The 23338-nt window shown below is 44.5% G+C and overlaps 1 protein-coding gene across 11 annotated transcripts in view; it reads right to left on the bottom strand.

The window, feature by feature from the left end:
• Window positions 1–8907, bottom strand: part of PSEN1 (presenilin 1) — an 81153-nt gene extending 72246 nt beyond the window's left edge. For 2 of the 11 annotated variants that reach the window (XM_063793652.1, XM_063793653.1), the window contains exon 1: window positions 8627–8786. Coding sequence is in view for 1 of the 11 variants with exons in the window: in XM_016926336.3 (XP_016781825.1) it covers window positions 8627–8773 (147 nt within the window). In the remaining 10 variants the exon portion in view is untranslated. Of the gene's footprint in view, window positions 1–7070; window positions 7112–7986; window positions 8596–8626 lie in introns of those variants that run through there. The other 9 variants (XM_016926339.4, XM_016926346.4, XM_016926347.4 and 6 more) reach the window with 8 other exon arrangements.
• Window positions 8908–23338: the final 14431 nt, after the last annotated feature.

Here is a 23338-nt window from a genome sequence, read left to right as displayed (position 1 = left end):
GGGTAATGCAAGCAAAAATAAAAGGTAAGTAGGCCGGACGCGGTGGCTCATGCCTGTAATCCCAGCACTATGGGAGGCCGAGGCACACAGATCATTTGAGGCCAGGAGTTCGAGACCAGCCTGGCCAACATGGTGAAGCCCTGTCCGTACTAAATATACAAAAATTAGCTGGGCATGGTAGCTCGTGGCTGTAATCCCAGCTACTAAGGAGGCTGAGGCAGGAGAATCACTTGAACCTGGGAGGTGGAGGTTGCAGTGAAGCAAGATTGCGCCACTGCACCGCAGCCTGGGTGACAGAGCAAGACTGCATCTCAAAAAATAAAATAAAATAAATAAATGGTATATAAATAAACTATATTATGCTTATAGGTTAAATATGAGCAGAAGTGATTACCACGCACTAAACAAGATTAGTATAATCTTATACAATAAATTTAGTAGAGATACTATTAAATAATAAGAATGATTATTGACTAAACAAGAAAGACACTGTCTACTTATATGTAAAACTTAGAGAGAGACATTATTAAACTAAGGCTTAACAAACTAATTTATGATATTCCCTTTATCCTTTTACAGATGAAAACAGTGTGGCACACAGAAGTTCACTTGCTTAAGGTCACATCTGGCAAGCGAGGAGTTGGAATTCACAGAGTACACTATATTGCCTCTTTATAAAACTCCATACCTGCCCCGTAGGAGTTTACAGCAATGAGGATTACGGTATTTTGAAGCGATTTTGATTACTAGTAAATCTATTACTTAGAAGTAAATGAGATCTTAAACTTCAAAAACTGCTCTAAGTATAAATTCAAAACTGAAGCACCAAAAGCATTTTCAATAATCTCAATATCCTAGTATTTATGTTTTTTTAAAAAAGGATAAGCTGGCTGGGCGCAGTGGCTCAGGCCTGTAATCCCAGCACTTTGGGAGGCCAAGGTGGGCAGATCACAAGGTCAGGAGTTCCAGACCAGCCTGGCCAACATGGTGAAACCCGATCTCTACCAAAAAATACAAAAATTAGCCGGGCATGGTGACGTGCACCTGTAGTCCCAGCTACTCGGGAGGCTGAGGCAGGACAATCGCTTGAACCCAGGAGGCAGAGGTTGCAGTCAGCCGAGATTACGCCACTGCATTCCTGCCTGGGTGACAGAGTGAGACTCCATCTCAAAAAAAAAAAAAAAAAAAAAAAAAAAAGATAAGCTATAATGCAAATCTTTTTTTTTTTTTTTTTTAAGAGACAAGGTCTCACTCTGTCACCCAGGCTGGAGTACAGTGGCAATCATAGCTCACTGCAGCCTTGAACTCCTGGCCTCAGTCGATCCTCCCACCTCAGCCTCCCAAGCAGGTGGGACTACATGGGTGGCTAGTTTTTTATTTAGAGAAAGGGTCTTGCTGTATCGCCCAGGCTGGTCTTGCCTGGCCTCAAGCAACCCTACCACTTCAGTCTCCCAACTAGCCAGGATTACAGGCCTGAGCCACTGCAGCCACTGGTCATTTTAAAAGAAGTAGTTTCCATTTTTACCCTATGCTAATAGGATCTGTTCGGTTATTACAAGAAACCATACAAGCTGGTACAAACTGGTCACACTGGAGCTTTCTCAGACAAATCCCGTAAAAAATCATCAATAACACAGCAGTCACTTTAGCATTTTCCAATACTATCTTCAAAGTTCTTTTCACATCTATTCTTCCATTTGAGTCTTAAAGAAACCTCATGAGGAAAGGAATCTGTACTGACATGTAAAAAAAAACTCAGAAAAGGTGAAAGATTTTGCCTGCACAGAGTTACGGAGCGAGTGTAAACAATGCCAGTTCCAGAACCCAAGTCTTCTGATGCCCAGCCCAAGTCTTTTCCAGTTCACCCAGAGAAATCTTGTGCCTCCCTTGATGCTTCCAAAGATCACAATGCTACAAGGTGAGCCTCCCTGGGAGAGCTGCTGTTTACAGGGGGCTCGGTAGGAAGCAGAGGCAGGCAACAGGGCTAGGTCTTCAGTCAGGCCTGGTGAACAAACAAGCGCTACTGGTACAAAGAAAGGGGCAGGCAAAGCTAGATTTGATTTTGGTCCAGTATCAGCTGAAAACAATTGAGGATTGCATGGCGGTCAATGACCCCACTGTTCAGGCAGCGTGGCAAAAGACACTAGGAGACTTTTTAACATTCTTAGCCGTGAACATTCTTAGCCCTGTGAACAACAAAAACAACAACAGTTACTCAGATCTGAGGATCTTTCATGGGACCCGAATTGAGGAGTAGGTGGGAGTAGGGACAGAATCTACTTTGGTGTTTTTGCTCTCTGGTCACCTGCTGCAAACTGACAGAGCACAACACTTGAATTCACTGATATCCATTTTCTTAATCTCAAGACACTTGCTCAATCAGACAAAAGGAAAAAGAAATCCTTCTCTGATGGGAAACTAGCATTTATCTATTATATACAAAGAGATTTAAAAAGCCCCAGGAGAACTACAAATAATCTCGAAGCTCAGATGTGCTGAACAGAAGTCTAACCAGAAAACCTTCTACTCATCAGCACTTCAGAAATTATCACAGGAGCAATGTTTAGAATCTCAAAATAAGTTTATTAAAAATGTAATTCAAGAAAGTACCAACAGAAAAGAATTAATACGTTTTTTTCTCTCACTACTTCCCAATGTAACAACAAAACCTCAAACTCCTGCAGAACATGGTTACTTATTGATTCCATTTTCTTTTTTCACTCTCAGACATAAATATAAACAAAATTTCTACTGTGGAAAAACATCTTCAGGGGACTTTTAACCATGATCTCTAGCACAAAGGGCTTGTGGCTTGTTTTAATGTCTCTAAGCTACTTGACTAGTTTCTCTTTCACTGAGAAAACTGCTACAAGTATTTTCTGCTGCATCTGCACTGCACTGCTAAGTTTCAAGTGCCAATGAGCTTGTGATTTATTCTTTATTTTACAAAAGTATTTAATCAGCCTTAGTGTTACTTTGAAAGCTTCTCCCTGGACAGGCGGCCCAACTTCTAATGTTATGAATGGGCTGGAAAAGCCTCTACTTGAGTTTTTAAAGGATCACATCCAATAGTAAATGTAACCGAACTCTAAATTCCAACCTATAATTGACATTATTATTATTATTGAGATGTAGTTTCTTTTCTTTTTTTTTTTTTTTTTTGAGACGAGTCTCCCTCTGTCGCCCAGGCTGAAGTACAGAGGCACAATCTAAGCTCACTGCAAGCTCCGCCTCCCAGGTTCAGGCCATTCTCCTGACTCAGCCTCCCAAGTAGCTGGGACTACAGGTGCCCGCCACCATGCCTGGCTAATTTTTTGTATTTTTAGTAGAGACGGGGTTTCACTGTGTTAGCCAGGATGGTCTCGATCTCCTGACCTCGTGATCTGCCCGCCTCAGCCTCCCAAAGTGCTCGGATTACAGGCGTGAGCCACCGCACCCGGCCAAGATGTAGTTTCACTCTTGTCGCCCAGGCTGGAATGCAATGCCACGATCATGGCTCACTGCAACTTTCACCTCCTGGGTTCAAGCAATTCTCCTGCCTCAGCCTCCTGAGTAGCTAGGATTACAGACTCCCACCACCATGCCCAGCTAATTTTTGTATTTTTAGTAGAGATGGGGGTTTCATTTAGCATGTTGGCCAGGCTGGTCTCGAACTCCTGACCTCAAGTGATCCACCACCTTAGCTGGGATTACAGGCGTGAGCCACTGTGCTCAGCCTATAATTGAAATTAATAAAAAAAATTTTTAAACTAATTTAAAAACTTTAGGAATACATCCTCAAAAGACTCCTCTGGTTTTTAAGAGACTAGGAGCAAATCATTTCTCCAGCCCTATAAAAGGCTTTGTGAAAGCAGTAGACGCTAAAAAGAGCAAGGGTAGTGATACATCCCATTTGGTGATTTTTTTTTTTTTCTCCTTCCATCCCACTCCACCTCTGTTAACCATCTGTGGTAGATTAGATTATTATTCAGCCAATATTCACTCCCTCCCCCAGCCTGGCCAAGGGAGGAATACACCTCTCTCCAGTGATGTTATAGGCTTGGCTCTGTAGTTTGCTTGGCTGCATGGTGGTTGCAGTCTACTACCCACTCCTAAGTCTTTGGGCATGATCATGTGACTTGCTTTGGTCAATGCAATCTTAGCAGATGTGGCATAACCAGACATTTGAACTATGCTTATGCAGTTGGCCTTGACTTCTTGTACTTCTGCTGGTGCCTTGAGAAAAGCTTATCATGGATAGCCACTGCCCCTTCAGCCTGGGCCCCAGAATAAGGCATACAAATAAGAACTGCCCTCACCGATCCACAGATCTACCTACAAGGAAGCAGAGCCCTGAGTGAGAATACATGCTCTGAACTGCTGAGTTTGGGGGAGGTCTGTAATGTAGAGTTACTATAGCAACTTGTTTTTAAATAATGGTTATGTTGGCTCAGAAAATGCAATAAAAACGAACAAAGACTTAGAATTGCAAGTCCAGAATCCCTTATCTGTAACTTTTAGGACTAAATGTGTTTAGAATTCAGATTTTTTTGGATTTTGTAAAGGTACTATGCAAATGCCAGAAGTTATATAATGCCCCTACAGGGTCTTAGAAGCAGAAAAGCAAACAAATTATTAAGCTATAGTGAAACAAATGAATAGTTTTAAATCACATTAAAAAAAGAAAATAAAGACGATAACTAGGCCAGATTTTGCTGTTAAATTAGTTATAAAAAACCTTGGCCAGGTGCGGTGGCTCGCACCTGTAATCCCAGCACTTTGGGAGGCTGAGGCGGGTGGATCACGAGGTCAGGAGTTCGAGACCAGCCTGGCCAATATGATGACACCCCACCTCTACTGAAAATACAAAAATTAGCCCAGTGTGGTGGCACACGCCTGTAGTCCCAGCTACTCGGGAGGCTGAGGCAGAAGAATCACTTGAACCTGGGAGGCGGACGTTGCAGTGAGCTGAGATTGTGCCACTGCACTCCAGCCTGGGCGACAGAGGGACTCTGTCTCAAAAAAAAAAAAAAAAAAAAAGAATAGCAAAAAAAGAAAAACCTTTTAGTTTTCGGATTTCAGAACTCTGGATATGAGACTATGGTCCTATATACCTTTGTATAATTATAAAGAATCTTCCCCAATCAGTTATTTAATTTCAATAACTCTATAAGGGAGATATGATTATTCAAAATCATTGTCTAAAATTCTGTGGAAATGGACAGAATACAACTAATTTTTAATGAAAAATGATTATTTACGTCTAATTAATTTGTAAATCACTTGTTATATTTAGCATTGCCTGCAGTCTTTCTTTTGCTTTGATCAACTTAAACAATAAACCATACAAGGCGTTGTGAAAAGCCAACACTAATACCTTTTTCCTCACTCTCATCCAAGCAAGAGTATTAATATCTTTCAATCAACAAACATTTACTGGGTTTCTTCTATATAAGCACACACTTGATGAGGGTTGGGAATTCTAATTAATCAGGTATTACTTCTGTTTACTTAAGGAGCTTACTATCTCTAGAGGGCAAAACAAGTAAATTTTTATACTGGTTAGATATTGAAATAAAAATATGTTAGGTATATTGTGTTAAAATAAATTATTCACATTGGTTTCATCTGTTTCTTTTTGCCCCCCCTTTTTTTTTCTTTTTTTCTTATGGAGTCTCGCTCTGTAGCCCAGTCTGGAGTGCAGTGGCATGATCTCGGCTCACTGCAACCTCCACCTTCTGGGTTCAAGCGATTCTCCTGCCTCACCTCCCGAGTAGCTGGGATAACAGGTACACGCCAACACACCCGGCTAATTTTTTGTATTTTTAGTAGACACAGGGTCTCACCATGTTGGCGAGGCTAGTCTCGAACTCCTGACCTCAGGTGATCTACCTGCCTCGGCCTCCCAAAGTGCTGGCAGATTACAGGTGTGAGCCACTGTGCCCAGCCTTTTTAAAAAAAAAACAACGAAGTCTCGCTCTGTTGCCCAGGCTGGAGTGCAGTGACGCAATCTCGGCTCACTGCAAGCTCCGCCTCCTGGGTTCACGCCATTGTCCTGCCTCAGCCTCCCGAGTAGCTGGGACTACACGTGCCTGGCACCATGTCTGGCTAATTTTTTGTACTTTTAGTACAGACGGGGTTTCACCGCGTGAGCCAGGATGGTCTCCATCTCCTGATCTGGTTATCCACCCGCCTCGGCCTCCCAAAGTGCTGGGTTTACAGGCGTGAGCCGCTGCGCCCGGCCACCCAACCTCTTTTTACATTTTTTTTTTTTTTTTTTTCTTGACAGAGTCTGGCTCTGTCGCCCAGGCTGGAGTGTAGTGGCGCGATCTCGGCTCACTGCAAGCTCCGCCTCCCGGGTTCACGCCATTCTCCTGCCTCAGCCTCCCGAGTAGCTGGGACTACAGGCGCCCGCCATCACGCCCGGCTAATTTTTTTTTTTTTTTTTTTTTTTTTTTTGTATTTTTTAGTAGAGACGGGGTTTCACCGTGTTAGCCAGGATGTCTCGATCTCCTGACCTCATGATCCGCCCGCCACGGCCTCCCAAAGTGCTGGGATTACAGGGGTGAGCCACCGCGCTCGGCCTTTTTTTACCTTTAAAAATGTGTTTATGGCTAGGCACAGTGGCTTGTGCCTGTATCCCACCACTCTGGGAGGCCAAGGCGGGAGGATCACTTGACTCCAGGAGTTCAAGACCAGCCTGGGCAACATAGTGAGGCTCCCATCTCTAAAAAAAAAAATAGCCGGCCGGGCAGGGTGGCTCACGCCTGTAATCGCAGCACTCTGGGAGGCCGAGGCGGGCGGATCACGAGGTCAGGAGATCGAGACCATACTGGCTAACACGGTGAAACCCCGTGTCTACTAAAAATACAAAAAAATTAGCTGGGCGTGGTGGCGGACGCCTGTAGTCCCAGCTGCTGGGGAGGTTGAGGCAGGAGAATGGCGTGAACCCGGGAGGCGGAGCTTGCAGTGAGCCGAGATCGCGCCACTGCACTCCAGCCTGGGCGACAGAGCCAGACTCCGTCTCAAAAAATAAATAAATAAATAAATAATAGTATGTTTATTAGAAAATTTAAAATAGGGATAATCACCTTGTGGTTCTCCCAGTCTGCATGCTAATAAATTTGTATGCCTTTTCTCCAAAAGAAAAACAAAACAGGTTTTTTTTTTTTTTTTGAGACAGTCTCACTCTTTTGCCCAGGCTGCAGTGCAGTGGCATAATCTTGGCTTACTGCAACCTCCTTCTCCCGGGTTCAAGTGATTCTCCTGCCTCAGCCTCGCGTGGGAGCAGCGCGCCCCCACGCCCAGCTAATTTTTTGTAGAGACGGGGTTTCGCCGTGTTGTCTGGTCTCGAACTCCTGAGCTCAAGGATCCGCCCCGCGGCCTCCCAAAGTGCTGGGATTACAGGCGTGAGCCACCGCGCCGGGCCTCACATTTTATTTCTATTGGCTAGCGCTGCTCTAAATCTTCTGTTCCTTCTGCTACACCAGGCCTAACACTCAAAATCCCTGCCAACCTTTTCCTTCCTGAAGCTTCCCTCCCCTTCCTCAGCTCTGGCGACCCTGCGCTGTGGTGGTTCTCCAACCACACTCATTCTCCTCAGCTGGCTCCTTGCTCTTCTTCCACCCCCTCGTTACAAGTGTTCCTAAGTGTTTGCCTTGGCCTCCTCTTCCCCTTCCTTAGCTTAGACTTCTCCACTGCTCCAACATCAACTGGAAATCTATGGAATTGATTCCTGTTTTCAGCTCCAGTCCTGTTCACAGGGCATTTTCACCTGCTGGCACTTCCAAAGTGACACTTCCAAACCACTTCCTCGCCCTCCTCTCTAAACCAGGTCTTTCTTCCTAACTTCCTTATTTCTGAGAATGTCTCTGCCATGTTCTAAACTGAAAACCTCCTAGTCAACTTCACACTTTATTCCCTGATCCTCAATTGGTTCCCATGTCCCGTTAGTGTTTCTTGTAAGCCTCTGCCACCACCGCAGATCGAACTCTAATCACATCTCACCTGAATTATGGAAAAGTCACCTCAATTCTCTCACCCATCCCAGCCTCCACTATAGATTAATATGCCTAAAGCAGAGCTGACCACAACGGTGAGAAGAATCTGAGAGGGAAGCAGCAGCAAACACAAGAGTCACTGGACATGCATGCCTCGAGACAGTCCCGACCAAGGAGAAAGCATCAGACCCCGTCTTCCGCCTCGAACAAGAGGCGTGCGGACTTCGCCCAGAATGCTCGTCGCCCCTGGACAAGGACACACCCGGGGCGTGAGGCGCGGAGTTTCACCAGTTGCTCAAGCAGACCCAGCCCAAGACGCTTCCTCTTTCTCCTACTCCACTCCAGTTCAGACGGCTACTAATCCCGGCCCAAGGCACCTGCGCCCTGAGACGTCTTCGAGCAAACAGCATTTCCGGACCAAGGCTCCCCGGAATCTCTCTCCACCCGGCCGCGCCCGAAGCCCGAGAAACGGGCCGCCCCTCCTGGTTTCCCACACGGGGTTCCCCAGCCCCAACCGGCCGCGCCCCGCCCCTCATCTTTTAGGACACCGGCTTCGCGGCCCGGGCGGCCACAAAGGGCCGGGCCCTGCCCGCGGCCGCCCATGTCCGCGGTGCCTTCCTGCCTTCCCCGGACTCCCCATCACGCACATACGCTTCCCCGCCGCCCCGCTGCCGCCGCGGCTCGTAGCTCAGGTTCCTTCCAGACCAGCCGCTGTTTTGTTTCCGATGTGAAACCGCGGACCCCGGAGCTGCCTGTCCCAGGCCCCGCCCGAGAACCCTCACCGTTGTCGTCATTTCCGGCTCTGGCGTCGTTGGCGGCCGGCCCACGGGGGAGGGGAGGAGCCAGGAGGAAGGGGGCGGGGCCTCCGGCCTGGAGCAACGATTGCGGGGAGAACCCAGAGCTCCACCTGGCCTTCCCCACCTGACGGAATCCGCCCAGAGCGCTGGCGTGGGTTGTCGGGGTTCTGAGGCTGCTCGAGCTGAGGACGAAAGCCCCTATATAAATTGGGCTCAGCGTGTGCTTTTCCCGGCATACAAGCGATGGCCATCCTAAATTTAACACCTGTCATTTCTTTAGGGTACCTATTTGCGAACCAGCTGCATCACAATCAAGAGAATGCTGTTAAAATCGCAAATATCTCTGCCCTCTCCCACCACTCAATGAATCAAAACTTCTGGTGGGTGGCGAGAACCTGAGAAACTGCATTTTAAACATCCTCCGCGATTCTTGGACTCCAACTTTGACAACCAGTCTTTCTAGGTGGCAAGCTAGCTGAGAGCAGAAAATGTGTCTGGTTTGCTGGGTCACTTGATTTTTGCATCTGCCTGCTCTTTGTCCAGTTTTGGTAAAGACAGTACCAATGTCTAATTCATTAGACAGCATACCACACTTACACATATATCCAAAAGCTAAAACTAAAAAATGAATACTACCTTATTTAATCAAGGTGAACGGAGAAATGTCAAACATGGGTATTCAAAAAACCGAAAATGAAATTAACGGTACATGGTATCTGGGCAAGTTACATTCTTCTAAAGTTTCTTTAAAAATCCACCCCCAAGCGGCCGGGTGCAGTGGCTCACGCCTGTAATTCCGGCACTTTGGGAGGCCGAAGCAGGCGGATCATGAGGTTGGGAGTTCTAGACCAGCCTAACCAACATGGTGAAACCCCGTCTCTACTAAAAATACAAAAAAATTAGCCGGGTGTGGTGGCGCGCTCCTGTAATCCCAGCTACTTGGGAGGCTGCAGCAGGAGAATCGCTTGAACCCGTGAGCTGAGATCACACCACTGCACTCCAGCCTGGGAGACAGAGCAAGACTCCATCTCAAAAAATAAAAATTAAAATAAAAAAATAAAATCCACCCCAAGCTATCCCTTCACATTCCTATCGCATCAATCTCCAATCCCTCCTCCCAACCCACTGCCAACCTTGTTCAAAAACATCAGATTCTAATACTTTTTACACACAAAAGCTTCATATTTAAGAACAAAAGTAGTATTTTCCATTAGCAGAATGAAAGATAAGTTGTGGGAGAAGGTTGAACGAAAAAAGATGTTTTTAAAATTCTTCACCTCCCCCACTTTAACAAGAGTAGGGATTTTAGTTTGTTCATTTACAAGTGCTCATGCTTGTCAGCAGCACATATACATTTTACAAGTGCTGAGAACAGTGCCTGATACATAACAGTGCCTGATACATACAATAGTTCAGTATTGAACAAATACAGGCTAAAACCCATCTATTTGTGAACTACTTCAATCTGATTGCAGTCTGCTAATATTAATAGGATGTCTTAAAATGCTGATGAACTATTCTTAGAAACAATCTACAAAAATTTTGGGCAAAGATATTCATGGAATATTATATAGCAAAAAATTGGGAAACTAAATATGGTACAATAGGCAGGGTGCGGTGGCTCACGCCTGTAATTCCAGAACTTTGGGAGGCCAAGGTGGGCGGCTCATCTGAGGTCAGGAGTTCGAGACCAGCCTGATCAACATGGAGAAACCCCGTCTCTACTAAAAATACAAAAAAAGTTAGCCAGGCGTGGTGGCGCATGCCTGTAATCCCAGCTACTTGGGAGGCTGAGGCAGAATTGCTTGAGCCTGGAAGGCAGAGATTGCAGTGAACCGAGATTGCACCATTGCATTCCAGCCTGGGCAACAAGAGCGAAACTATGTCTCAAAAAATAAAAATAAATAAATAAATAAATAAATAAATAAATAAATAAATAAATGTGGTACAATAAATTATGGTCCACCCACCTCACAGAATGTCATGAAAATTTTTCATGAACGCCTGGTCATGGTGGCTCATGCCTGTAATCCCAGCACTTTGGGAGGCCAAGGCAGGAGGATCACTTGAGGTTGGGAGTACAAGACCAGCCTGGACAACATGGTGAAACCCCGTCTCTATTAAAAATACAAAAATTAGCCCGGCATGGTGGTGTGGGCCTATAATCTCAGCTACTCAGGTGGCTGAGGCTTGAATCTGAGAAGGAAAGTTTGCAGTGAGCCGAGTTTGCACCACTGCACTCCAGCCTGGGAGACACAGTGAGACTCTGTTTTTCCAAAAAAAAAAAAAAAAAAAAAAAAGTCCTGCAAGAAAAAGGCAGTAAGATTTTAAAAAAATAGCAAACCCTAACTTTGAATAACCAGCCTTCAGATAATTTTCTTCTCATTTTCTTTATGTCCTACTGTTAGGCCTCTGAGCCCAAGCCTTCACGTATACATCCGGATGGCCTGAGGCAACTGAAGGACCACAAAAGAAGTGAAAATGGCCAGTTCCTGCCTTAACTGATGACATTACCTTGTGACATTCCTTCTCCTGGATAATGTCTCTGGAGCTCCCCACCAAACACCTTGTGACCCCCGCCCCTGCCCACAAGAGCACAACCCCCTTTAACTGTAATTTTCCACTACCTACCCAAATCCTATAAAACTGCCCCACCCCATCTCCCTTTGCTGACTCTCTTTTCGGACTCAACCCACTTGCACCCAAGTGAAATAAACAGCCTTGTTGCTCACACAAAGCCTGTTGGTGGACTCTCTTCACACGGACGTGTGTGTCATTTGGTGCTGAAGACCCAGGACAGGAGGACTCCTTTGGGAAACTGGTCCCCTGTCCTCACCCTCACTGCATGAGGAGATCCACCTATGACCTCGGGTCCTCCCATCAATCAGCCCAAGGAACATCTCACCAATTTAAAATTGGGTAAGCGGCCTTTTCACTCTCTTCTCCAGCCTTCTCACTACCCTTTAATCTCCCTGTCCTTCCAATTCCAGTTTTTTCCTCTCTAGTAGAGACAAAGGAGACACATTTTATCTGTGCACCCAAAACTCTGGCATTGGTCACAGACTCGGGAAGACAGTTTTCCCTTGGTGTCCAATCACTGCAGGAACGCCTGCTTGATTATTCACTCACATTTCAGAGGTGTCTGATCACCACGGGGATGCCTGCCTTGATCCTTCACCTTGGTGGCAAGTACCACCTCCCCTTGGTGGCAAGTACCTCCTCCCCTGGGTGGCAAGTACCACCACCCACTCCAAGTCTCTACCCTCTCTTTTCTCTGGGCTTGCCTCCTTCACTATGGGCAAACTTCCACCCTCCATTCCCCTTTCTCCCTTAGCCTGTGTTCTCAAGAACTTAAAACCTCTTCAACTTACACTTGACCTAAGACTGAAACACCTTATTTTCTTCTACAACCCTGCTTGGCCCCAGTACAAATTCGACAATGGTCCCAAATAGCCAGAAAACGGCACTTTTGATTTCTCCATCCTACAAGATCTAGATAATTTTTGTCGAAAAATGGGCAAATGGTCTGAGGTGCCTGACATCCAGGCATTCTTTCACACATTGGTCCCTCCCTAGTCTCTGCTCCCAATGCAACTCGTTCCAAATCTTTCTTCTTTCTCTCCTGTGTTCCTTCAGTCTCCACCCCAAGCTCTGAGTCCTTTAAATCCTCCTTTTCTACGGACCCATCTGACCTCTCCCCTTCTCCCCAGGCTGCTCCTCACCAGGCCGAGCCAGGTCCCAATTCTTCCTCGGCCTCCACTCCCCCACCCTATAATCCTTCTATCACCTCCCCTCCTCATACCTGGTCTGGCTTACAGTTTTGTTTCGTGACTAGCCCTCCCCCACCTGCCCAACAATTTCCTCCTAAAGAGGTGGCTGGAGCTGAAGGCACAGTCAAGGTTAATGCTCCTTTTTCTTTATCTGACCTCTCCCAAATCAGTTAGTGTTTAGGCTCCTTTTCATCAAATATAAAAACCCAGCCCAGTTCATGGCCCATTTGGCAACAACTCTTAGATGCTTTACTGCCCTAGACCCAGAAGGGCCAGAAGGCCATCTTATTCTTTTTTTTTTTTTTTTTTTTGAGATGGAGTTTCACTCTTTTTGCCCAGACTGGGGTGCAATGGCCCGATCTCAGCTCACTGCAACCTCCGCCTCCCGGGTTCAAGCGATTCTCCTGCCTCAGCCTCCCGAGAAGCTGGGGTTACAGCCATGCACCACCACGCCAGGCTAGTTTTGTATTTTTAGTAGAGACAGGGTTTCTCCATGTTGGTCAGGCTGGTCTCGAACTCCTGACCTCAGGTGATCTGCCCGCCTTGGCCTCCCCAAGTGCTGGGATTACAGGTGTAAGCCACCGCGCCCAGCCCTAAGGCCATCTTATTCTCAATATGCATTTTATCTGCTCCCAACATTAAAAAAAAAAACTCCAAAAATTGGATTCCAGCCCTCAACCTCACAACAGGACTTAATTAACCTCGCCTTCAAGGTGTACAATAATAGAGAAGAGGCAGCCAAGTGACAACGCATCTCTGAGTTACAGCTACTTGCCTCTGCTGTAAGACAACCCACAACCACGTCTCTAGCATACAAAAACTTCATAACATCCAAGCCACAGCTCCCAGGGGCTCCTTCAAAACCTCCTCGTGGACCTTGCATCAAATGCCAAAAGCCTGGCCACTGGGCCTTGGAATGCCCACAGCCCGAGATTCCTCCTAAGCCATGCCCTGTCTGTGCGGGCCCCCACTGGAGGTCAGACTGTCCGACTCACATCGCCACTGCTCCTAAAGGTCCTGGAGCTCAAACCCAATGTTCCTTGGCCGACTCCTTTCCAGACCCACTCAGCTTAGTGGCTGAAGACTGACGCTGCCCGATTGCCTCAGAAGCCTCCTGGACCATCACAGATGCTTTAGGTAACTCTTACAGTGGAGGGTAAGTCTATCCCCTTCTTCATCAATATGGAGGCTACCCACTCCACATTACCTTTTTTTCAAGGGCCTGTTTCCCTTGCCTCCATAACTGTTGTGGGTATTGACAGCCAGGCTGCTAGACCCCTTAAAACTCCCCCACTCTGGTGCCAACTTGGACAACATTCTTTTATGCACTCCTTTTTAGTTATCCCCACCTGCCCAGCTCCCTTATTAGGTTGAGACATTTTAATAAATTATCTGCTTCCCTGACCATTCCTGGGCTACAGCCACACCTCATTGCCACCCTTTTCCCCAGTTCAAAGCCTCCTTCGCATCCTCCCCTTGTGTCTCCCTACCTTAATCCACAAGTATGGGATACCTCTGCTTCCTCCTCAGTGACCAATCATGCACCCCTTTCCATCCCATTAAAACCTAATCACCCTTACCCTGCTCAACGCCAATATCCCATCCCACAGCAGGCTTTAAAAAAGTTAAAGCCTGTTATCACCTGCCTGTTACAACATGGCCTCTTAAAGTCTATAAACTCTCCTTACAACTCTCCTATCCTACCTGTCCAAAAACCGGACAAGTCTTACAGGCTGTTCCAAGATCTTCGCCTTATCAACCAAATTGTCTTGCCTATCCACCCAATGGTGCCAAGCCCATATACTCTCCTATGCTCAATACCTCCCTCCACAACCCATTATTCTGTTCTGGATCTCAAACATGCTTCCTTTACTATTCCTTTGTACCCTTCATCCCGGCCTCTCTTCGCTTTCAATTGGACTGACCCTGACACCCATTAGCCTCAGCAACTTATCTGGGCTGCACTGCCGCAAGGCTTCAAGGACAGCCCCCATTACTTCAGTCAAGCCCTTTCTCATGATTTACTTTCTTTCTGTCCATCTGCTTCTCACCTTATTCGATATTCTGACGACCTTCTACTTTAGAGCCCCTCCTACAAATCTTCCCAACAGGACATCCTCCTGCTCCTCCAACATCTGTTCTCAAAGGAATATCGTGTATCCCCCTCCAAAGCCCAAACTTCTTCTTCATCCATTACCTATCTCGGCTTAATTCTTCATAAAAACACACGTGCTCTCCCTGCTAATCGTGTCCAGCTAATCTCCCTAACCCCAATCCCTTCTACAAAGCAACAACTCCTTTCCTTCCTAGGCATGGTTAGATACTTTCGCCTTTGGATACCTGGTTTTGCTATCCTGACTAAACCATTATATAAACTCACAAAAGGAAACCTAGCTGACCCCATAGATCCTAAATCCTTTCCCCACTCCTCTTTCCATTCTTTAAAAACAGCCCTAGAAGCTGCTCCCCACACTAGCTCTCCCTAACTCATACCAACCCTTTTCATTACACACAGCTGAAGTACTGAACTGTGTGGTCGGAATTCTTACACAAGAACCAGGACTGCGCCCTGTAGCCTTTTTTGTCCAAACAACTTGACCTCACAATTCTGGGGTGGCCCTCATGTTTGCATGCGGCAGCAGCTGCCGCTTTAATACCTCTGGAAGCCCTCAAAAGCACAAGCTATGCTCCACTTACCCTCAACAGTTCTCACAACCTTCAAGCATTAATATCCTGCTCACACCTTTCACACTTACTGTCTGCCCCTCGACTCCTCCAGCTCTATTCACTCTTTATTGAAACTCCAACAGTAACTATTGCCCATGGGCCTGATTTCAACCCAGCTTCTCACTTAGCACCCAACACAAGTCCTGAACCACATCTTATACCCAGCCCCATAAATAACAGTGAAAGGTTGCTCATAGACACTCGGTGCTTTCTCATACACCATGAAAATCGAACCTCCCCCTCTACGCAGTTACACCATCCATCCCCATTACAACCTCTGACAGCTGCCGCCGTAGCTGGATCCCTAGGAGTCTGGGTACAAGACACCACTTTTAGTACTCTTTCTCATCTTTTCACTTTGCATTTCCAGTTTTGCCTTGCACAAGGTCTCTTATTGCTCTGTGGCTCCTCTACCTACATGTGTTTACCTGCTAAATGGACAGGCACATGCACACTAGTTTTCCTTACTCCCAAAATTCAATTTGCAAATGGGACCAAACAGCTTCCTGTTCTCCTCATGACACCAACACTTCACTACTATTTTGTTTTGTTTTTCTTATTAATATAAAAAGACAGGAATAGGCCTCGACTTACTCACTGCTGAAAAAGGAAGACTCTGCATATTTCTAAATGAAGAACGTTGTTTTTACCTAAATCAATCTGGCCTGGTATGTGACAACATAAAAAAAACTCAAGGATAGAGCCCAAAAACTCGCCAACCAAGCAAATAATTACACTGAACCCGCTTGGACATTCTCTAACTGGATGTCCTAGGTCCTCTCAATTCTTACTCCTTTAATACCTTTTTTCTCCTCTTATTTGGACCTTGTGTCTTCCGTTTAGTTTCTCAATTCATACAAAACCGCATCCAGGCCATCACCAATCATTCTATATGACAAATGCTCCTTCTAACAACCCCACAATATCACCCCTTACCCCAAAATCTTTCTTCAGTTTAATCTCTCCCACTCTAGGTTCCCATGCCACCCCTAATCTCTGTCGAAGCAGCCCTGAGAAACATCGCCCATTATCTCTCCATACCATCCCCCAAAATTTTTGCCGCCCCAACACTTCACCACTATTTTGTTTTGATTTTCTTATTAATATGAGAAGACAGGAATGTCAGGCCTCTGAGCCCAAGCCTGCATGTATATATCCAGATGGCCTCAGGCAACAGAAGAACCACAAAAGAAGTAAAAATGGCAGGTTCCTGCCTTCACTGATGACATTACCTTGTGACATTCCTTCTCCTGGATAAATCTCTGGGGCTCCCCACCAAGAACCTTGTGACCCCTGCCCCTGCCTGCAAGAGAACAATCCCCTTTAACTATAATTTTCCACTACCTACCCAAATCCTATAAAACTGCCCCACCCCTATCTCCCTTTGCTGACTCTTTCCCGACTCAGCCCACTTGCACCCAAGTGAAATAAACAGCCTTGTTGCTCACAAAAAGCCTGCTGGTGGACTCTCTTTACACGGACGCGCATGAAACTTACATTTTAAAAAAATTTTTGTTACTCTTTGTAGAGACAAGATCTCACTCTGTCGCCCAGTGTGGAGGGTGGTGGTACAATCAAAGCTCACTGCAGCAGCTTTGAGTTCCTTGCCTCCAGCGATCCTCCCGCCTCAGCCTTCCAAGTAGCTAGGACTACAGGCACATGCCACCTTGCCTGGCTTTTTTTGTTTTTGTTTTTTTTTTGTAGACACAAGGTCCTGCTATGTTGCCCTGTTTACCTTCATCTTTTTATAAATATGAACACCCAGGGGAAAGCCAGCAAGACAATGGGAAAAACAGACTACAGGAACAAGTAAAAAGTGATATCCTAGACACCAAGTAAGAGTCCCAATAAGACAGGAAATGTACATGGTGCTAAAAGACAAACTAAGGAATAGCCTCTGTGAATCCTGAAAATTTTAGACAGGTCTCAGTTAATTTAGAAAGTTTATTTTGCCAAGGTTGAGGACATGTGCCCATGACACAGCCTCAGGAAGTCCTCACATGTGCCCAAGGTGGTCGGGGCACAGCTTAGTTTTATACATTTTAGGGAGACATGAGACATCAATCAACATATGTAAGAAGTACATTGGTTCAGTCTGGAAAAGTGGGACAACTTGAAGCAAAGGCAGGAAGACTCCAAGCTGGGAGGGGGCTTCCAGGTCACAGATAGGTGACAGATGAAGGTTGCATTCTTTTGAGTTTCTGATTAGCCTTTTGAAGGGAGGCAATCAGATATGCATCCATGTCAGTGAGCAGCGGGGTAACTCTGAATAGAATGGGAGGCAGGTTGGCCATAAGCAGTTCCCACCTAGACTTTTCCCTTTAGCTTAGTGATTTGGGGTCCCCAAGATTTATTTTCTTTTAATACCTCTTACATGCCCAGTTTCTCACACAGGCTGTCACCAGCCATCAGAGGAATGGTGAAGTACAAACTGGAATAGGTTGAGTGAAACTCAAGAAATTTGGAGGGCATATATAAAATACTATTTCTGGAATCTTGATAGTATAATGGAAAGGAGATAGGATCTAAGATAAATTTTTTGTGTTGTTCCTCCATGTTCCAGACCCGAGGGAGAAAGCAGATAAAGGAAATACCTGAGCAACATTCAAGAAACTGTAGAATGTAGTTAGAAAACAGTGCCATGGGGGAGAGGGTCTTCTAGATTGGGATGCATAGAGTACGTCTGCTTACAAAAACAGGGGTAAGGTGTATTCTGTCATAAACTGGAGAGAAGGTGCCTAATAATTGTTTTTTTAAATAAAAAAAAAAGAAAAAGAAAAAAGAAAAGAAAGGATTATTTGCCGGGTGCGGTGGCTCACGCCTGTAATCCCAGCACTTTGGGAGGCCGAGGAGAGTGGATCATCTGAGGTCAGGAGTTTGAGACCTGCCTGGCCAACATGGTGAAACCCCATTTCTACTAATGCAAAAATTAGGCCGGACGCGGTGGCTCACACCTGTAATCCCAGCACTTTGGGAGGCTGAGGCGGGCAGATCACAGTCAGGAGTTCGAGACCAGCCTAACTAACATGGTGAAACCCTGCCTCTACTAAAAATACACAAATTAGCCAGGCATGCTGGCGTGCGCCTGTAATCCCAGCTACTCAGGAGGCTGAAGCAGGAGAATCGTTTGAACCCAGGAAACGGAGGTTACAGTGAGCTGAAATCTCGTCACTGCACTCCAGCCTTGGTGACAGAGCAAGACTCTGTCTCAAAAAAAAAAATATATATATATATATACATACATACATAAAATAAAAAATAAAAAAATTAGCTGGGTGTGGTTGTGTGCACCTGTAATCCCAGCTACTCGGGAGGCTAAGAAGAATCGTTTGAACCCAGGAAACGGAGGTTGCAGTGAGCTGAGATCTCGTCACTGCACTCCAGCCTTGGTGACAAAGCGAGACTCTGTCTCAAAAAACTATATATATATATATATATATAAAATAAAAAATAAAAAAAAATTAGCTGGGTGTGGTGGCGTGCACCTGTAATCACAGCTACTCGGGAGGCTGAGGCAGAAAAATCACTTGAACCCGGGAGGCGGTGGTTGCAGTGAGCTGAGATCACACCATTGCACTCCAGCCTGGGCGACAAGAGCAAAACTCCATCTCAAAAAAAAAAAAAAAAATTATTTACCAGATAAGGGAGAAATCAAATCACTTCTGGTCGTTCAGTATTTTTCAATATCTACTATAGCAATGAAGGTTCAAAACAGTAAAAGCTGCAGTGTATGAAAAGTAAATGACCAAATAACACTAAAGGTCCTAGACTCTACAGTGATACATTTTCTTTTGCTTCAGAAACGTTTGTAACTTAGGAAGAGGAACAGATAAGTGAATGATAAAATAAATGGTGGCAAAACCCAATAGTAAGTGGTAAAAGATGAAGCAGAAGGGCAGGGCATCAAAGAATTACTTGGGGGAGAGGGTTGTTAGACTAGAAAAGCTGGATCAGTCACTACTAAAGTCAGGACCTAGGCAATGGGAAAACAAAAACCAGCTCTTCACACTAATGATTCCAAAGGAATCTACCTCATTAACATTTTCACATAAAAAGTTTGCCTTAATTTATGCACAGTGTCGCTGCCATGCTTCTTATATAGGAGGAAAGAAGAATTGTTATGAGATTAAATATTGCCGTCAAGGCTTGGTGCATGGCCACATTTTATCTTATTAGCTCTCACGTCATTTGAATTCTTTGCAAGCATGGGTTTCCTTAGATTGCTTAAAATCACGGGCTGTCATATCTTCCTCATCTTGTTCTAGCCTTAAGTTCTGAATATGTGTTGGGATTCAATCAGGCTGGTGGGAAAAACATTAAAGATTGTTACAGAGACAGATACAATTCTTGGAAGGCCGAGAAGTTTGCATAGCTTCGGTGATAGATATGGTTGAAGGCAACCTGATCTTTACTTTTAAACAAATTAAAGTAGTAATAAAGGAAGGCAGAGTAGTTTACCTAGTTTGTTTAGTCATATGATCTTAAGACTAATCTTAGATGTACCACGGGTGGTTAAGTGCTTTTTACTTGGGAAGTCCACAATATCAATTACCCTCTAATGGTGTTGACTCAAGCCTTCCTTAAGTCTTTTTGAATAAATGCAAGCCTCACTAGCTGACTGAGGCCTAGTTGCAACTGTTTTCAGAACTCTCCAGGGAGTCTGTAAGCAGTGGGACACCCTCAGCTGGACTGGCAAAACAGAGTATCTGTGTGTCAGTGTACTTTATTCATCTGTCGCAGGGTCAGGGTCTGTGGGCAGACCCCTGCAGCTGGTGCCCCGAGGCGCGCTGCCGCAAATGTTTGTCACTATTTTGTTAATTCTAAGTTCCTTCTTAACCAAGAACCTGGACCCTCTCATTTAGAAAGTTGCCTCGACAGTATACTGAACAAAGTAAAACTTTGTTTTGGTACTTTTCTATCTACAGTAACAGACCAGTCTCTTCACCTGGGTACATTTACAAAACTGTAACTTGACAGGAAAAGATTAACTTTCATGTTTTTGGATTCTACAATGTGAAATGCTCACTAGTTTTTCCTTTATCAAAAAAGCTTATGCCTGTAATCTCAGCAGTTTAGGAGGCTGAGGCTGAAGGATCACTTGAGACCAGCCTAGACAACACACTTCATCTCCACACAAACACAAAAAATAGGAGGCATGGTGGGGTGCACCTATAGTCCTAGCTACTCAGGTGGCTGGGACAAGAGGATCACTGAGCCCAGGAATTCGAGGCTGCAGTGAGAGCCACGATTGTGCCCTTGCAGCTTTACAGGGAATCCTTGTCTCTAAACAAATAAAAAATGTCGGCCAGGTGCAGTGGCTGACACTTGTAATCCCAGCACTTTGAGAGGTCAAGGCATCGTTTGAGCTCAGGTGTTCAAAGCCCACCAGGGAAACATGGTGAAACCCTTCCTCTACAAAAATTAGCTGGGTGTGTTGGTGTGCACCTGTGGTCCCAACTACTTGGGAGGCTGAGGTGGGAGGATCACTTGAGCCCAGGAGGCAGAAGTTGCAGTGAGCCAAGATCTTGCCACTGCACTCCAGCCTGGGTGACAGAGGCAGACCCTATCTCAAACAAACAAACAGAAAGATTTCACGTGAATGCATGTAAAACTACTTGTCATTAGTGGTTATTTAATAGTGCAATGCTAGACCATGAATTAGAACCCCATATATACTCCTCTAGATAAACCACCTGCAGGGACTACTGACATAATTACAATGGGCAAAATAGACTAGGTGACCTCTAAAGCCCCTTCCACATATTACTACTTCTACTGAGAATCTTCCTATTTCCCATTTCCTCTCAGTTAGCTTATCACATTTGATAATTCACATAGTATTTTGTATTTATGTCTAATGATGTTCCTGAACTCATGTAATTTTTTTTGCCACCATTAGATGATCAGCTAACAGAAATACATGTATTTTTTTTGAGATGGAGTTTCGCTCTTGTTGCTCACGCTGGAGTGCAGTGGCGCAATCTCGGCTCTCTGCAACCTCCACCTCCTGGGTTCAAGATGCTGTCTCAAAAAAAAAAAAAAAAAGTAGACAGACTCAGGAGTGTCATTTAATTCAAACAACATGGCTTGAAAAGAATTTTTATTTTTGTTTCTAGAAATTATCTTTTTTACCTGGGTATTTTAGACTGCCATTCTTTAATTTGGCCTTCATAACTCAAGTAATGAAATGCAAAGATTCTGTCAATTAAAAATGTAAGCATTCAAATGCAAATAAATTAACATAAATATTTCAGTATTCTACCATAATCACATTACAAAAAATCTATCAGTTTATCAAAAAGTGTAAGTTCACTTCGCTCTATAGTATGATTGTTATATTAGTAGCTCCTGGGTTTGGTATGTATCTCCCTGTTTTCTTCTTGACAGCTAGACTGTTTCTTTGCCTGCTTGGGATTTCTTCTCATACCCTTTTATCTCCAGTGACATTCACAAATCAATTCCTCATCATCTTTTGTTGAGCAAAACTATTTCTCAATTTCATACTTAACAGAAGACTGAAATACAACCCAGAGAAGTTTGGAATCAATTTGACATAAAACCTCTCAGCAGTCTTTTGGGTATAAATTGGGGACATCATAAAACCTGTTAAAAAGAGTTGGGAAAATAAGCCTCACCTAAACACTGTATACCTGCTTACACTTATTTGCATTAAATTTATTCCATTAAAAAGGAGGAAAAAAGATAGTGTCTAGTTCAAATTGGCTCTCAAGCTAAATGTTTTCTCAGTTTTTCTACTATATCTAGTATTCATGCCAGATTAATACCTGAAACAGCACGCTTCACAAAATAATCATTAGCTTACACTTACATAGTTTACAGGGAAGTGCCATAATAAGATTCAGAATAAGTTACAACATAAAGTTATCTACAGAAAAAATTTTCAGGGCTGGATGGAAAAAAAGCCTAGAATATTAGGGCTTTCTCAGGCATAATTTTGCAAGATTACATTACGTTCATGAGTTACGTGTATTTGCCTCAAAAAATGTTTTTCTCTTTAAAATCTACTTAAAGGAAAATTCAGCTGCATTTATGTAGTCTGTTAGGATAAAATAATACTGAATAGACACCTTAAAGTGCTAATCAAAATGTAGTCTTGGATCAGTTGGCAATGACATTAGCTGGGAGCTGTCCAGAAATGCAAAGCCTGCGGCGCCACCCCAGCGCTGCTACTTCAGTGTCTCTATTTCTACAAGCACTCCTCAGATGATTTGGGGTCACATTAAAGTTTAAGAAAAACAACTTCAAACTTACCTTTCTTCCTTGTGAACAGATGTACATACTTTATTTTGTTTTTAGGGACAAATAAAGAAAAGTAGTGTTCTACTACTTTTTTGCCAGATCAAGACTGGTTCTTAAGATGTTCACGCTTTGGCCAGGCAAGGTGGCTCACGCCTGTAATCCCAGCACTTTGGGAGGCTGAGGTGGGTGGATCACCTGAGGTCAGGAGTTTGAGACCAGCCTGGCCAACAAGGTGAAATCCTGTCTCTACTAAAAATACAAAAAATTAGCCAGGTGTCGTGGTGGGCACCTGTAATCCCAGCTACTCAGAAAACTGAAGCAGAATATCTCCAGAACCCGGGAGGCGGAAGTTGAAGTGAGCTGAGCTCGCGCCATTGCACTCCATCCTGGGCGACAAAAGCACAACTTCCTCTCAAAAAAAAAAAAAAAAACCCCCAAAAAACAACAAAAAAAAAGACTTTCATGCTCTTTATATAACAACTTGAAATGGCAAAATGAATTCATACTGTATAAGGTTTTCAAACTAAAATTAATTTATGGGATTATGGTAAAATTAACCCACAAAGTTCAAGCAACTTAATAGAAATTTCTTATGTGTATTTTCAGACACTAGAATATGCCTGTTTAATGTCTAATTCTTTATATATACAATTCTAAAAAACAACCAACTCTGACAATCTAAAGCCTTTTACTGAAGCTTGGTTACAAAACATGATTTAAACTGGCATTAAGCGATTAACAGTTTCTACCACATTTACTGTAACAATTTTCACTCTGCTGCAGAAACTTTAATATATGAACTTGC

Source organism: Pan troglodytes, chromosome 15 (genome assembly GCF_028858775.2).
Source record: "Pan troglodytes isolate AG18354 chromosome 15, NHGRI_mPanTro3-v2.0_pri, whole genome shotgun sequence".
Lineage (NCBI taxonomy): Eukaryota > Metazoa > Chordata > Mammalia > Primates > Hominidae > Pan > Pan troglodytes.
Note: the sequence above shows the minus strand (reverse complement) of the source record. Positions and strands in the feature narration are given on the sequence as shown.